The sequence below is a fragment of the Anomalospiza imberbis genome, chromosome 4 (assembly GCF_031753505.1).
Source record: "Anomalospiza imberbis isolate Cuckoo-Finch-1a 21T00152 chromosome 4, ASM3175350v1, whole genome shotgun sequence".
Lineage (NCBI taxonomy): Eukaryota > Metazoa > Chordata > Aves > Passeriformes > Viduidae > Anomalospiza > Anomalospiza imberbis.
In genome coordinates this window covers 57,813,838-57,831,046 of record NC_089684.1, presented here as the reverse complement: position 1 = coordinate 57,831,046, position 17,209 = coordinate 57,813,838, and the positions used below count along the sequence as shown (strand labels likewise).

The 17,209-nt window shown below is 39.5% G+C and overlaps 1 protein-coding gene across 1 annotated transcript in view; it reads left to right on the top strand.

The window, feature by feature from the left end:
• PROM1 (prominin 1) overlaps positions 1 to 17,209 on the top strand; it is a 62,665-nt gene that overhangs the window by 13,134 nt on the left and 32,322 nt on the right. The window contains exons 3-5 of the mRNA XM_068188709.1: positions 10,304 to 10,362; positions 13,251 to 13,277; positions 14,816 to 15,021. Of these exons, the coding sequence (XP_068044810.1) occupies positions 10,304 to 10,362; positions 13,251 to 13,277; positions 14,816 to 15,021 (292 nt within the window). The remainder of the gene's footprint in view (positions 1 to 10,303; positions 10,363 to 13,250; positions 13,278 to 14,815; positions 15,022 to 17,209) is intronic.

The following is a 17,209-nucleotide window of genomic DNA, read 5'->3' as shown; positions in this document are numbered from 1 at the left end:
AAAAACATGCTTTGACAGCAATTGGAAAACATCAATTCAACGTTACAATTCAACACTTGGGACAGAAGGGAGAAACTAAAGAAAATAGACCTCAGGTAGAGCTTGAGGGCATTGGGTTACTTTCCATGGGAAGGGTACTTGAAAGTGGCATTAGCACAGATGGCTGTGGTAATTCCTGCAGGGTACCTCAAACAGCCATGCCTCTTGGAGTTTAATAATAATCATAAATTAAAGAGGCTTACAGTTGTGTGGTATTCAGACAGCTCATATTTCCCCAGTCTGAACTGCCTTCTCCCCATTCCAGATGAGACAGCTATATGCTTTCTATCGGTGGGAACATCTCTGGCCAGTGGGTTAGGCATGTTCTGTGTGGAGTACTGAGGAACTCAGGAATCCTGCTGATAGTTACAGCATGCACAGTCCTTAAAACTGTCTTGACCCTTTTCTGTTTGTCTGTGGATGTTAGTGGGAGACACAAGGTATAGCCAGAGGGCTGATCAGCAGCATTCCCTGCCTCAGTGCACAGAGGATAAGTTCTGGATGCAGCTAAATCCAAGGGTGCTGACTACAAGGAAGGAAAGGGTGTGAGTACAGGATAGTATTGTGAGCGAACATGGCCTTGTTTGTTTGTCATATTAAGTAGAGTCTTCATTGGTGGGGTTTGCATATTTTTAAAGAAAAAAGCAAAGGTATTATGTTCTAGAAATGCACATATTTAGATTATTAGCACTCTTGTACTTTTTGCACCAATAAAAGCATGATAGCTTGTTTGAGACTTGCAGAGAGCATACCTGCAGCACCTCCTATAGTGAGAAGTGGGACAGAAGAGGTTTTGAATCAGCCACAGCATCTGGCACCATGGATGAACCTCTTGGAAAATTACCAGCAGCTGCAGTCATCTTTTGGGTTTTCAGGCAACTCTTCTCAGGCACCATGGTTTTCCCAGCTTAGCAGTGGTATTCATCCTGCCCCTTCATTTAATTTTTACAGGCTTAGCTATCCACATAGTGCTGGACCTCATTCTCATTTATTACTTACAGCTCTGAAACCGATGGGGGAGAGAGAGGAGGTGCGGGGGGGAATAATACTGGAATTATGTTTGCACAAACTTCCAAGGGACTTCTCAGTTCTTTCATCATCTTGGCTGCTATGAAGCATTTTGAGTTAATCGTATGAAACGCTGTACAGAGACTGCCTGTTTTTGGAAAGGCAGTCATTTGAGCTGCTCTTTTCTTTGTTACAGACCATCATAAGATAGCACAGCCTAGCCCTATTATATTTTTCTGGTGGTAATTTGCTTAGGTGGTTGTTCACAAAACAATAAACTTCTAAGTCTTGTTCAGTGATGGCTTTTTCTTGAATGATGTCAGCTGAAGTAAGGACAGCTTGATAGATCTTTGCAAGAAATCTTTCCACAGTCCTGCTAGTCAATTTTCATTACATTGAAAATGACAATCAGTATTTTTTCCTCTTCCTTTTTCTCACTATTGTTTTTGCTTCTCAAGATGGTCTGTGTAACTTTCAGATTGTAACCAAAGTGATGCCTTTTCCAAGTGAATACACAATATTCAAAATTTGCTGGAGCAAAATAAATGTGTAAATGTTTAATTTTACTTTTAACAGTATTAAAGTTTTCCATATATGTATTAAAGCTTTTGAGTATACTTCTTCCTTTTTCCAAAAGTGAGTTATCTTCATGTTAGAAGAGAAAACCAGGTGGCACAAATGTTAATCAGTGTAGTTTAAGCTGACTAATCTATCAGTATATACATTTTAGTGTAAGCCTGCCAGTTATAAAAAATCCCCATGAACCTACTTAGACACCTTTTTCAATAAGCACATAAATTTCTTACCTAAAAACACTTGTGTGATTGATGACTTGTATTGCATGATAACATAGTCAGGATCTTTCTTTTGACAGAAAGTATACAAAATTATTTTATTTTGGTGAACTTTAAATTGTGATTACAGTTGTGAATGTGAATATTGCTACTACTTGTATTGCTTTGGCTGTTTAAGTCAGCTGAAAGATGCCTGTACCTGTACCGAATAAATCCAAGCATCAGGCCTAATTAGCGCTCTTCAGAGTAGCAGTCCTTACTTCTGCTTTGATTTTTGAGTGAAGTAGTTATCTCTGTAGTACTTGGAACCAATATGTATGCCCCAGTTATCAAACATATGTGGAAAGTTGTGGCTCTTGCAGAAATGGGGAAGCAGAGAAAGAGAAATTCTGTGGAGTCTCAGGGAAGCTGCCAGAATGCCTGTCGCTGAGGTGATCTGGTCAGCAGGGCTCCAGCATGTCATTCTCAATTAATTATCTGTGTTCATATTTCCAATAATCCAAGTTACGCAAGAGAGGATTTTCTGTGCTTTCCTCAGTTTACAGCAACTCCTGAGGAGATAAAGGAATAGAAAAAATACTGTTCATACAGTCCAAATATTTACTGCTTTGATCAACGTTGCAAGTCAATTATGTCCACACAACCCAACCTACCAAGAAGTTGCTGAGCCTGTGCAGCGTGCTAAACCAGACAAACATACAGTGCACCAAGTTAAATCTTTGCCTGTAATCTATTGTAAATCCTTACCAGATGGTGGCCTAGGGAGAACTTGAGGTAGCTACTGCAAGCAAAGCAAGTGGCAAAACACAGCTGTCATGGCACAAACAGTGTGCTACAGAAGTTTTGTTGCCTTCAGAAAAAGAGAGACTGTAGTTTCTGTGTGAAATACTTCTTCAAAGCTTTCAACTTGATTTTGTGCCTGCGTGATGCATGCAAATTCATTGCAGCCGCCTAAGGAAGGATTTTTCTAAAGGCTTCTCTCTCTTTTTTCTTCTTCCAAAACTTCGGCAAGAACAAAACTTTCTTTGTAGCAAGGAACAACTAGAAGCCCCTGCAAAGGTTATTTTCAAAGGAGAAATCTTTCCATGCATCCTGTAACAGTTAATATTGAGGCTATTTCTTTTTTCTTCAAACCTTTTCCTTGGCCAGGCTCTTTAACATTTTCGGTGCATGTCAATGGAAAGCAGAATGTGCCTAAAGAGGAAATGTGACTGTGCTGAAGAGTAACTCAAGTTAATAACCTCAAGTTTGGGGCAGCTGAGTGGTGTGAGGATTTCCTGTGGAAGACTTAAAGTACCGGTTTGGTTCTCCTAACTGATAACTTCCATTTTTGGGAAAGGGGGAACTTTTTTTGTGTGTGTGAACTAAGTTCATAGACTTACTTTTATCTGATCCACTGCTGTATAATTTATTTCTTCAGTGGACCAGTGTTATTTTCTGTGAGGAAGAGTGTGTAAAGGGAGTCTCCTTAATTTCACATTCCAGTTACCTTGGAAGCTGTTGCTACCATGCATTTCCTTGTCTTCAGCAGTTCCACCATGCTTAGTCCTACCTGTGCTGTAACTCAAGCTCTCCCTGTTAGACCATTTCTAAGGTTTCAACCCTACTCATAGCTTTTCACCTCCTCATTACCTACTTCATATTGTATCTCTGCTCCCTGCTGTCTCTCACATTGCCCCACACTGCATGCAGTATAATCTAAGGTGCACTTCTAGGTGGTCTGGTAGCTTGTCCTTTCAGTTATGAATAAAGCAGCATATGCTTTACAAATCTGCCAAGACCTTAAACATGTATATATTGTGTTTTTGCTTGTGTCATATTGTGTGTTTTTGAATTTTGTGACAGCCAGAGTGTTGTAGGATAACAATATGTAATTAAAGAATGTGGAGTCAAAGAATGGGAATGGACAGTGATGATGTTGATGAGAGGAAGCTGTATGCTGAAGGCAGAAGAGGGTGACAAGACAGATTGCCATAGCAGATGAGAGGTTAAAATACTTATGCAATTGTGTATGTATTTGTTGGATACATACATTCAAACAAGTTGTTCTGGGCATTGTGTAATAACAGGTTCTAGGGCTTTATTTTGCACATTAGTGGTGAAGTACAGCAGCAAAGTTCCTTTCTTACTTGCCTTTTTCTCTTGTCCAAAAGGCATGGTGACTTTTTGCTCATTATTTCTTTCATGCACCTGAATAGATGGTTGAACAGAGACTTTGCTTTCACCACCTTGAATGGAAATGGATGGTGTTGTGTGTGGGCTACTGAAGCAAGGGAAGATCTGTGTGTTGTTCAGGATTTGTGCTCAAAGGGAAGAGGATCAGAATTGCCTCTTGAGAGGAATAAGAGGGTGCAAGCTGAATCAACCTGATGTTCCCAGTAACTCAATGGAAAGAAAATAAGTGAATTGTATAGAGAGAGAGACTTTGCCTAAAGAGGGGAAGGATAAATTATCTAAGGAGGCTGGGGCTTTTTTCTTAGTTCTCTTCTAAGGACAAGGGCTATGTCCCAGGTCTGTCTGAGGAAAATGCTGTGAAGAGGGGAGTGAAGCTTTTCAATTTGAAGTTGGAAAGGAATAGTCTAGACTATATGAGGGAATGCCTGGATTAGATTCCTTATCTAGGAAAAGCACTAAAGTGATCTCTTATTATGTGGGAATTGTGGGAATTGGGAAAGTCTCCTTGTCTATGAGACTGCCCACTTGTCCTACAGAGTGAGTTTTCTTCCTGCTATGCACAGAGAGGACAGAGCACATGGGGTGAGCAGAGTGAGTGTGTCAGGGCCCTCCCTCTCTGCAGTCACCAACTATGTATGATAGATTCTTCACAGCCATCAACATTCCTGAGCTCTCACCTTGCCCTGCAGTGGAACCAGAAGGAAGTGATGCTGTGGGATTAGGGACAGCAAGAGTGAGCAGAGCCTTCATGGGGGCAGGAACAGTAAAGGGGACCAAAGGTAACCGTGGGTTACCTTAAAAAGGAGACCTCTTCAGTGAGAGCCAAATCTGATCATGGTAGAGGCTATGGCTTCAGGCTTTGGGGAAACAACCAAAGTCCCATTCACGTCAAAACAAATATTTTAAAATGTCGGTAAACTGAACTTGATGTATACTTGCTTTAAGATACCTAGAAGGTTTTGTTGTTTTTTGTTTTTTTTTTTTTTTTTTCTTTGATAAGTCTGAAAGGCTTTCCTGGTTTTCTTGGCTTTGCAGGAGATATTCATTAGTGTGACTCATAATTAGGAAAAAAATCCCAAGTTTGAAGTCATTTTAATTCGTTAATATCAGACTAATTGACCTATATTTAGAGAGGTTCTGAACTGTTCAATGTGTATGTAGTCCATTGACTCTGTCTATTAAAGATGGACAGGAATGGACTGAAATATTGTTTTATACATGAGAATGAGGTAGCAATAAAGTAGTTACTAATTGATCATTTGTATTATCTATGTAATTCTCCCCTGTTGTTTGGAAAAAATCTTTTTAGTGCAATATGAATGCTTCAGTCATAGTTCTTATTGGCTTGTTTGAAGACCTTTCAGGATAGAATCCTGATATATTATATTATTTATAATTCCCTAATATATTATATTTATGCATAAAAAGACACTGATTTCTGGCATAATTTGAATAATGCTGGAGTTGCACTACAGCTGAACTGGCTCAGTGGAATTTTTTGAGTGAAGTGAAAGCGTTGCATTCCCAAAGGTTTTACTCCAGCTATTTTCCTGTCACCTAGATTTGAAAAGCTTCCTTAGCAGAAGAATTTGTAATTAATTTATGTTGATACTTAATTGCCAGACAGCTTATTTTTAAATCTCTTATTATTTTTGCTATCCTTTTCTGTAGAGCAGTTCTAAGAGGCACACTTAATGAGAACCTCATTTTCCTGCCAGAGTAATGAGATATTTGGTCTATATACACAGTAATCTTGCAATGCAGGAGTTTGTGATTATGTTTTCTTAACTGGAGATCCTCAGAGGTACTTAATATTTCTTCACAAATTGTATTGGTAAATTAAGAGTTCATCTGGCTAGTTAGATTTACTAGGGCAGATGGCATTTTGCATGTGTGATGAGAGCAGGAAGGATTCAGCAAAGCAATAATGTAATTAGCTGTGTAAATGAGCCTCACAGGGTAAATCTCTTTAACCCCAATGATAAAATGTGTTTTGTGCTAAAGCTGTGGATTACTGGTCCTTTGAAACAATGTGTACAGCTAGTCAAGCCAAGATTTCAGAAGTAATCCAGTTAATTTGAAAACAAATGATGCCACTTTTTATCACACCTTCCTAACACTTTCATGTTTGAAACAGAAATAGGCCTCAAGATGTTACTTTGCTGTAATAGAAGAGAGAGTTGTGCAGAGTTACCTGAATTCAGTAGTAAATAAAAGCTTATTTGAATGCTAGAGATGAGATGTTCTAGCTAGGGAGGAAAGATGCTACATAAAAGCAGACCAAAATCCCAGGCTGAATAAAATGTGAGCTGAGCTGTCTTTCCACTGTGCTACAATGAGCAGTGTAGCCATATGTAGCTCCTGTTTATACAGTACCTGGCACAGGATGTTCCCCCATGTTACTCTTAAGCTCTGCAGTAGTAGCTGTGATCATCATCAATGTGCAATAAAACCTGTAGAATCACAATGGTTTGGGTTGCAAGAGACCTTTAAAGATCATCTGAGCAGGGAGGATTTGGTGCTGAGAATTCAACAAGGCCTGTTTGTGCCTACAGGTATATGAGTAACTGCAGGTAATCTCACATTCAGTTCTGGCCAAAAATATTTTTATGGGACTGTAACTTCCACTTTTAATTTGAAATTAATCAAATGGGAATATGTCTAACCATGTTGATATTGAAAGCTGTTGAAATAATAAATTCATGGTAAAGACTGGTCAATCACTGTGTGCTGCCTGGTTAGAAAAAGACCCTGGAACATCATGTTACTTCTGAAAAATCATTGCAAAATAATCTAAGTAGTGAATCTTTATTCAGCAGGGCAGTCTCACATTCTGTAAAATTAAGGGGAAAAAATGGGCTGTGTAGCAACCCTTGAGTTGTGCATGAAACCTGTACTGTTCTTACTATTAAATTTATTCAAACCATGTGGGAACCCTTTGTACAAATTTTCAGGCTTTCTTGTTTATTAAACCTAAAGATGTTTTACTTTCTGATGAATAAGCTTTAAAGTCTCTAAATTTCAAAAAAAGGTACAAAGTGCTATTTTCTGCTTGTTATAGTGTATTCAGGTTGACTTCTGTAATTTTTTTTTTAACTCACAGGCTATAAAGTACAGAAACAGTATAAATAAAACTGTGAATCAGGAGCACTCTGAGCAATTTAGGCATATCACAAGAAATCAGAACAAGTTTTGGGTTGTTTTGGTTTGATTTTTTTAAGTATCGTCTCCTCTACTTGGAGACACTGAAAACCTGAGTGGACATGGCCCTGGGTAACCTGCGGGGGGTCACTCTGGCCTGAGCTGGGAGCTTGGACTGGATGATCTTAAGGGGTCCCTTCTGTTCTCAACTATTCTGTTTCTCTTGAGTAGTTACTTTCATAGGCATAATGTGTACCAACAAAGGTCCATAAATCTGTGTGGCTGTGGCTGCGGGGTTTGTTTATACAAGTATGTAAAACTTAATGTAACATGTTTGAGGGTTTGAGGTTTTTTTAATGTTTAACTTATTATGGGGACAGACACTCGACTAGGAGAATGGGTAAATGCCTTCAATTTTTATTTAACATTAAAAGCTAATATTTTTAAGATTTTCTTGTACCAATTCTCAATAGTAGGAAATGTATCAAAGGACATTTTTGTCAATAATAAAATCTTGCTTTCTTTCATGCTTCCTGGCAGTGTTTTCACTACTGCACTAAATAATTTATAATGGAAAGTCATTATGATTGCAGGATAACTTTGGAATAATTCACACTGGAGGGGACCTTCAGACATAATCAAGTTTTACAAAGCAAGATGAACCCCAAAGTTAGGAGCAGCCTGGAAATCACAGCAGGTTGCTGGGAGCTCTTCTGGTTACCTTCAGAGCAGCATCAAGGAGAGTGATGCCACAGAAACTTGGGCAGTTGGCTTCTGCATCTGACCACCTGCACACAGTCTGTGCTGCTTCAGGGACAGAGGATCACAAAAGCTTTTCCTTTTTATTCCTTCCTATCGCATTCTAATTGAAGTTGGTCGGTTTCTCATCATTGGCTGTCACACAGTGCTAAATAGTTGAATCAACATGTTAACAAGAGAGTTGTTTTACCCCTTTTCCTGTATGCTGAAAGCCATCTAGCTGTAAAAAAAAAAAAAAAAAAGCATTTATTATTTCATGCAGCCATATTTCTTAAATTTATTTTACATGGCATAGAAATCAGCAGGAAGAAAGAAATGTTTCCTCTGCTGAAGAAGAAAAAATTGTCTAACAGCCAGTGTGAATTGCATCTTTAGAGTTTGTGCAGTTTTGCCTCACTTAGGTTTGTATCTCCTTGTTACTGAAACTTCCAGAGAAGCACTGATGCTCCCTGGGTTGGTCTCCATGCAGGGAGGACTCTGCTGGTGCCAGTGTGAGAGATGTTTCAGAGTTGCAGCAGTGATCAGTTGTGTGTTGCCCATGCAGTGGTGTGTGCCTTTTCTTTCAGCAGTCTCATGACTCCCAAGATGCAGAGTGTGAAAGGAATTGCAGGCATCATAACTCTTTTGTACTTCCCAGGTGCTTATTCCATGTATGTTTTAGTTTAATTTCTCTTATTGTGGGATTCAGTCTTATCTTGTACTTTATGTATGGTCTTTGCAAAATGACTCAGAATAGAGTCCTTGCTTACGTACCACCAGCACTCTGAGTGTTTTTGAGTCTACTCCCTATGCAAGGAATGATTTGTGGCTTGGCACTTCACTGATGCATTAACAGATTTTTATTTTTTAATTGGCAATCTTGCTGGTTGCAGCTCCCTTGCAGGGACTACCTGCCTTAAACCAGGAGTTGGTGCTTTGCTGTTGTGTGTTTTCTTTCCTTGGACAGTTTTCTGTGAGGAAGTCTTCAGGATCTCTTCAGTCAGTCAAGTCCATGTTCCCACTGCAGGGTGTTGAGGAGGGAGGGCTATGGATGCTGCTTCCTTAGGGATTTGTTTTCCTGAGCCACATGTGGGGTGAGAGAGGTGTGAGATCACAACCCCTGTGAACTCCCTGAGCATACTTTACAAGTGCTACAATAAATTCTGAGAGGCCTTGTATTTTTGGGAGATGAACAGTCAGTTTTACACCTTCAGGTCTTTTGTGGATCCCCAGGTTAGGTAACTTACTGGAGATTTTTATCCTCCAACTGGAGGTTTTTTATTAACTATGTTAATTTGCACATGGGGAGACATAAAACAAGGCAGTAGTAGGATGAAGTCCAGCTCTGTATGAGCACAGGGTGTAGAGTTCTTCCTTGAGCTGTTTGAGGTGTAGTGTTTGCCTTCCTGTCGTGCTTCCTCCTCAGAGACCAGAAGTTTGGTCAGTTACTTCTCCTGAACATCCGAACACTGTTGCTTTTACACTGAGTAGCATGGAGCATGCCCAGGGCCACTGGTGCTTCTCTGAGGCAGAGTCTGCAGAGCTGGTGGTGCCCTCTCCTTTGTGTCCAGGGTGTCACAGAAGTGACCAGGAGCCACAGTTCCCAACTTAGTTTCCATAGGGCTGTCAAAACCTTGATAACGGTAGGCCGGTGAGGTCCCAAAAAGGGGATCCATTTGTTGCAGCTGCCAGAGTTTACTGAAGGTGGCACTAGTTGTGTTAAATTCCTTTTTTTTGTGTTGCTGTATTTTTTTATATTGTGAGTAAGTTAAAGTGAGTGTTGGATCAATGCACAGTAAATAAGAACGTGTTAGGCTTTCTGATTTGTTTTGTTGGTGTTACATACTCCCTGTTGATCCAGAGATCAAAAAAGAAAATACAGAAATAAAAAGTGGGAAAAGGATTGGGATAATATTGTCCAGATAAGGATCTTCTTTGTACCCTTCAGTCAAGAAATCATCATTTGCATGCTTGTTTTGCACATTATGTATCTAATGCTGTGTATATCATAATGCTGTATGTATATTTATGCTTGTATGTACTTGGCATAAACATGAAGCAAAACTGATACCCAAAACATTGTCCAAGTAATTGATACATATGTGATGAACTTTTAATGATTTTATGGTACAGAGGAAGACCTCGGACAAACCTTCACTGCATTTCAGTAGCAACTGATTAATAGATAGACAACCTGGCTATTTTCCTGTGAGCTCATAAAACACACAGTTGATTAGAAATGTTGTTACTAGACAGATTTATGGGGATACTTACATGCTTGCCTATGCTGTTGATTGCTATTCCTAATTTCATTTTGCCAGCCTAAGAGTAGAATTCATATTACTTATCTTTCCTCGGCTTTTGTAAATGATGTTGTTTAAAACTGTGGAATTCTTGCTTATTTTCAGATCTCATCAGAAAACTAGCACAGCAGCAGTTTGGAAATACACAGGGCGATTATCAAAAGGTAAATTGTCTATGTGTATCTGCATAAAATACTGAAAATTATGACTTTGAAATTCAGATGTTTTTCTAAACCAGGAGTTAGTATTTTAAAAGTATATTAACAGAATACAAGTATGGGTTTTTTTAATAAGTATGATGTTTTCCTGAAAAATGTGAGACCAATTATAAAGAAAATTCCACAAGCCACTGTGGAAAGAAACTACTCATAGTTAAGGATGATTTACAAATTCCAGCTGTAATGGTATTGCTGCACAAAGACTGATGGCTCTTTGTATTGAAAAATACAGTTTTTATTTCAAAAACCTTAGGGAGAACCATTACTGCTTAGCTCTCATGTAAGCTTCATCTATTGTTTTAAAAAAACTGAAGTTGTGTTATAAATATACCATTTATATGTTAGCAAGAAGATGGAGTGGAATGTGCATCTAAGTTTTGGGCTGTTCTGGAGCGGTGTTCCACTTCTGAATCAGGAGTTGAGTTTCTGCAGTAGGAGTTGAACTGTGCCCAGGCAATGGACAAGTTACTTCATATGAGTGACTTGCTTCTGGTGCCCACAGTACGGTGTGCCCATCAGGAGGATGGGTGTGGTGCTTGCACACAGACACTGAGCTATTGCTGTGACCAGGATGGCCTACGGGTGCTTCTGTGTCTTCCCAACAGCAAGCCTGTTTCTCCAGTAGCTTGATAAGCTCTGCATGACATCCTGGTGTGTGGGTTTTGTTGTTAAGCTGCCTCAAGTGACTCTGCCAATCCCACCTGCTTGCTTGGTGGGATTCTAGAGAGTGGTGCATCACAGATTGTTCCTGCATACCCAGGGAAGAAGAAGGGTAGGGCTTGGATGGCGGAGTCTCAGGACAAAACTGTTAGACCGTAGGTGGTATCCCTGACCACAGAGTGTTTAGTAACTAGTACATAAGTCATGAGAAACCTGAGACTAGTCCTGTGTAGGGGATGTGATTATAGAGTGGCAGTTAAAATATTAGGAGTGCTTAAGAAGTTACAGATACAGGGCATTCATCAATCCAAATTCTGATCTGAATATGGTGCAAAGCCTTGAAACAAATTTGGAAAAGGAAAATATATCAGGACAAGTAAGAGTGTGCTTCAGAAGACAGAAGCTTCAGTGAGAATCAGCTGTGAAGCAGCCAGCATGGCTGTAGATGTGCCTCTGGAAGAATTTCCAGTGGAGACAGGGAAGTGTGAATGTTGCTGAAGTGTGTGAATAAGTAGTTAGAAATGTTTGCCTGTGGTGTGGTTTGCCTGTGATTCTGATCACTCAAATTCAGGGAGAATGAATTCAGACTAGGATGAGTTCAGGAAGTGTCCATTAGGGTGATCTGGGAAACCTGTAGATCTTCAGACAAAACTGGAAGAGTTTGCTTAGCTTAGGAAAAGAGTTGATAAGAAATGTGGTTACTCTTTTGAAATATATATGGAGAGGAAGCACAGGGAAGAAGGTTCTGCTTCTTGGGCAAAATACAATGCCACCACTGAAGGATGGGGACTGAAATGGACATGTGAGAAGAAGACTTGCTCACCAACAACTGAGAAAAGCCCTTCATTAGCAGGAACAGGAAATCTGCTTCTCCTATTTGTCCTGTCAAATTTCTTCTGTCGTTCCCCTGTATCATTTATAACCTATTTATGGAATGTGTTAGTGACCCAGGACGCCTTTCCCACTTCTGTGCTGTGTGTCCTAGTGTTCCCAGTTGGACTCTAAGCATGAACATCTCCCCATGCAGCAGGGGCAGCAGTCTGCCAGGTCAGCCCAGCAGCTGAGCCGTGCCTGCTCAGGGGAGCCAGCTCGCTGCTGCTGCCATTGCTTTGCTTTTGCTGGGAGGCTGCATGCTTGAGATGTTCAAAATCATACTTGGTACCAGATTAATAAGGGAGGGGAAGCATTAGTCATCCTTCCATTGATACAGGAGAAAATATGTTAATATGTTCAAAATATGATTTTGAACATTTTAAGTAGTACTGTACAGCAGAGATTTCAAAAGGATGTGTGTGATGTTGATAAAAAAAATGCTAAAATTTGAACATTTCTGATTCTCACACATCAGATTTCGGGTTGAGGGGTCTTGCCATCTTTAGCTTGTCTGCTTTTCTTCCAGTTAGGAGAAAGGGGAAAGCACTGTCAGCTGTGAATTTGGCAGGCAGAGATGAAGCAGAAAATAAATTAATTTTCCATTGTGGAAACAGAGGGGAAATTGGGTTCTTCCGAAGTTCTGTCATCGAATATTTAGTTTTCAGTATTTTTCTAGTTCCAGATTGGAAAATAGGTAAGCACCGTTAAATAGATTTCTTCAGTCTTTCTTGAATACCTTTTCTTTATTTCTTTTGAATAATTTAAATTGAACCTCTACATGGTTAATTAAAAGTGAGGGTAAATTTTGTGTGTAATGTGTTAAGATCCCAAAACTGCTACTGGAGCTATTAAAATAAAATAAGCACTGAGAAGAAAAAGTTAGTCAAGAATATCATATCAGTTATGACAGGTGCAATTCATGAAGAAATCACCAAACCGCAAAATAATGCAATCTCTGGCCTTCTGTGAGATAAATTGGAAATTATATGAAATAGATGCTCAATGGGAAAGTAACTGGTCTCTCATTGTTTTAATGAAAGTATTTGTTGGTCAAATCCTAGATTCCTTTCATTCACCAAGGAAACCAGAAAATAGCTGCTATGTATATTATTATAAATATTTTCCCATAATTATTTAACGGTGCTTCTGTGGATTATTTTACTTTAGTGGTTTGTTTTTGTTTCTGTGTTGTTAACTGTTATGATCTAGTCATGGTTATTTATTCATTATTCATGGGATTTATTTTTTGTGCATGCTGCCTGTGTATTATACACATTCTCCATTTGTTTTGACTTCCACAGCCAGAAAATGTTGTCCTGACTCTTCAGGTAATGTCTTATGGTAGATAATAGATAGTTTTGAAAAGAAACTAACTGTGTCTGCACTGCTGCTGTTAAAACATCCATAACTATTTTTCATGTTACTTTAAATACTGTTTTTCCATCTAACCTATCTTAAAATAACATGCTGTCATTTTATTTTTGAAGTGTTCAGCTACATAGAAAACAGTGATGATTTTGCAAAATCCAGCCAAATTCTTCTTTCAAACATGCAGTTCACAGTCTTCAGAAGGAAGCACAGGTTTTAACAAGCAGTTAATAATAATTAAAAGAGTAGTTTTCATCCTAGAATTGGTAATTAGGGCAGAAATATGCAACTCTGCTAATGGTGGTAGTTGCTGTATTTGGCTCAGTTAGTAATTAGGGATTGTGAGGAGGGGCATCAGCAAATCTGGAACTAGAGCATGATTGCTATGTTGTGAGAAATTGTAACTTACTTTACAGGACAGTTACGCAGCCTCAATTTCATCCTTTTGCTGCCAAGTTGTCCTTGTGCTGGTGCATATGTAAAACAGCAAAGGACTCAAAGTATGAGAATTAGCACTCAAGTGTGAGAATTAGTTCTCCTAAGATTGGGAAAGGAAAGGAAAAGACAGATTTATCAGGGAAGAAGGCCTCCTGGGGCGTTCCCACACTGTGCTGTCTCTGTGCACATACACCTCCCTGGCCTGCTTTCAGCTAGGTTGTGTTTTCAGCAGAGGGAAGCAGCATGGCCAGCTCACAGTGTGTCCCCTGGGAGCCACATTGCCTCGTGTAGGGCCCTGCCAGGGCTGCCTGGCCCAGATTCTTGCTCCCGGGGCTCTTGCAGTGTGAAAGCAAGCCAGGGTATTGCATTGCATTGTTCCCTTTCACTCCTGCCAGCTTTTGAAAGCATCCTTTTAGTTGCTGCTGCTTCGCTGTTTGGCAGCAGAATAAATGTCTTTACCTGAGAGATCTTAAAATCTGTCTGCTTCTTCATGTTTTCCAGTCCCTAAGCAGGTTTAAATTCAGCACTTTGGAGTAACCTCTGCCATTGTAATCGATCATCCAGTGAAATACTTCCCTTTGGGTTTCAGATGAATTTTTCTACTCTGAACTGAATGAAATGGAGAAAAAGTGAAGCCTCCTTTTCCCCCTGATGAGGTGTTGTTCTAGTTAGCCTTGCTGACATTTGTGGAGCATTTTTGGAAATAGATGTGAGAAACAGTGAATTCGTGGTCTGGGAATTCAGATCTGTTCATTTTTAACCTGTTCCCATTGCATTGATTCACATTTATTTTTTGTGAGACTACTTCTCTCTTAGCACTCACTCTTGTAGTTTGCCTAGCTAATACTGTAGGAAAATAATTATTAGCTGTCAGTATCTACAATGTTATGTATCTTTTTGTTAGAAAAGTTGTCAGTTATTGACAAAATATACCAATTCCATAACCTCAGTAACTCAGGAGATGGTTCAGTCTGTAGTTTGATTTTTGATTATTTGCTCTATATTGATTGCAGTTACTGTGTGATTTCTGCTGTTACCACTATTTTTGTCTGAATTACAGGCCATCTACTATGAAATCGGTTTTATAGTCTCCGCAGCCTTGGGATTGCTATTTATTTTGTTACTGCCTCTTGTGGGACTTTGCTTCTGTATGTGTCGTTGCTGTGACAACTGTGGTGGGGAAATGCATCAAAGACAGAAGAAAAATGCTGACTGTCAGAGGAGCTGTTTTGCAACATTTCTTTTTGTTGCTTCTTTAATAATAAGGCAAGTGTGATAAAGAGAACAATATGAACCTTGGTATAGCATTTATTTTGCAGTGTCATATGACAAATGATATTACTGTATTAGCCTACAGGTGCAGAAGTTATTGCTTATTAAAGAAAATGTAACTGTGTTATAAAAAAATACTGCCACTGTTGCTATCCACAGGTCATTATGTACTTAATTAAACAGAATATTGGTGTGAAACAAACAAAAAAATTATTTGTTTGTATTGGGCAAATGACATTTTTGCCAGTCTCAAAACAGCAGTTGCAGAATGTTGCATTACACTTTTGAACACGAGAGACCATATCCTGTGTTCAGCCCCCATCCCATAGAGAGCCTGAGATATCACAGACTGCTTTGTTCTTGGTAGTGCTGTGGTGGTGAAAAAAGCAAATAAGTGACTTCCTTCAGTATTTGCTGTACTCCAGATATTTATACTAGTTCAAAACAATGGATTTTCTTCTGGATCCTGTGTTGTGTAAACCATGCATGCACTCCTGTAAATCCTGGAGTTTGGAGACATTTTTGCACTGTTGTTAGGACTGTACTCCTGTGCTGGGTAGGTAATGGGTGATGAGGAGCTACAATCAAGATTTCTTCCTGCTTTCAAAATGCATTGTTTGCTCTATTGCTGTTTTCCTTTAACTTCTTCATGTTTTCCCTGCATACTATCCTTATTCTGTGATTATATTGAAGAAGAAAAAAAGTGTTTTGATCTATACAGTGTGACTGTTCAGTCATATTGGATGTACTTAGTCACTTCACTGTAATCTAAATTTTTTTTCCTATTACTCTGTGTCATGACAAATGGTGACCTTGCTTATGCTCAAATAGAGGACAGGCTGATATTGGAATATGCTCTTTTCTCACAAACATCACTAACAAACATGACCCTCAAGAATTTGAAGACTCGAAAACCGAATAGTGTTGGGTGATAGGTGCATCCCTGCCATGATGACAGGACAAAAGTTCTTTATGGTTCAAGTGTGTCTTGAAGACAGTAAGTTATTAAATTACCACTCAACTTGTTGAAACATGTGAGGTAGGTCACAGAGCTTGCCAGCTGTCTTTCCACCACATTGCAGGACCCTGTTGCAGCATGCTGTTTTCTAGCTATAATGACTGGGCAATGTTGCCTGTTAGTAGAAAAATTAAGATTGTCCCTCTTGTTGATCTCTTTGACCTGCGCATTTACTGCCAGCTATCCTTGTGGGATTAAGCACAGCCAGCACAAGCAAGTAATTCTTCCCAGGTCATGACTGGCAGATCAGTGATCCCTAGTAATACGCTTTCCAGAACTAGGGAAATTGCCTCTTTAATGTCTCCTTCCCCCCGCCCCCCTCTTTTTTATGAGACTTCAGGATGTATCAAATGCTTACCCTAAGTGTAAGGGGGGTGTTACCTGAAATCAGTCTGCAGGCTGAATGGAGATAATCTCATATGAGGGCTCCCTGGTTAAGTCTCTAATGCTGTGAGTGGTGTGCAAGGCAAGATAGAACTTTGTAAGGCTAATATTACTGATCCCAGACTGACTGAGGGCTCAAGTCTCCAGTATGCCTCTGTACAAAGAGAGGTTCTCCTGCCCTTCCTGGATCTTCTTTAACAAGGGGCGAGAAGATGCCATGCCTGGATCTACTTAAGCCCATGTCAGGTTGCTTACTGCTGTGCTGTAACACAAAAGGACAGTCTTACTGGTAGCCATTGGCCCAACAAAAAATACTGGAGAAAGCCTGATGTTTACTTAAAACTGTTTCTACATGTACTACTGTTTCTACTGTACTCAGAAAGTATCCTTGTGGTGACTTACTTGTGGAAATTTTATTACCTGCTTTTCCCCAAAGTTCCTATGCAATTTCGGCTTGGGTGGAAGGTTTACTTGTAATTCTTCCCAAAATCACACTTCTCAAGGACTGTGCCAGAGCTGAATACTTAAGTATGGCAATAACCAGAAGAGTTTAGTCCTGTGTTGGGTAAAATGCTTATGGATACTTGCAGACAGAGGCAAAAGAATGAAAACTTGAATGATCTCTATCAATACAGGATTACATCAAGATATGCAATGAAATTACTAAGGCAGACCCTGTCATTGTTTGGGTATAATTTCAAGTTCATGAAGCATGGGAGGCCTTCTATGGGAGTAGGTCTCCCAAACCCCTGCCAAGAGACTAGAATGCCACAGACTCCT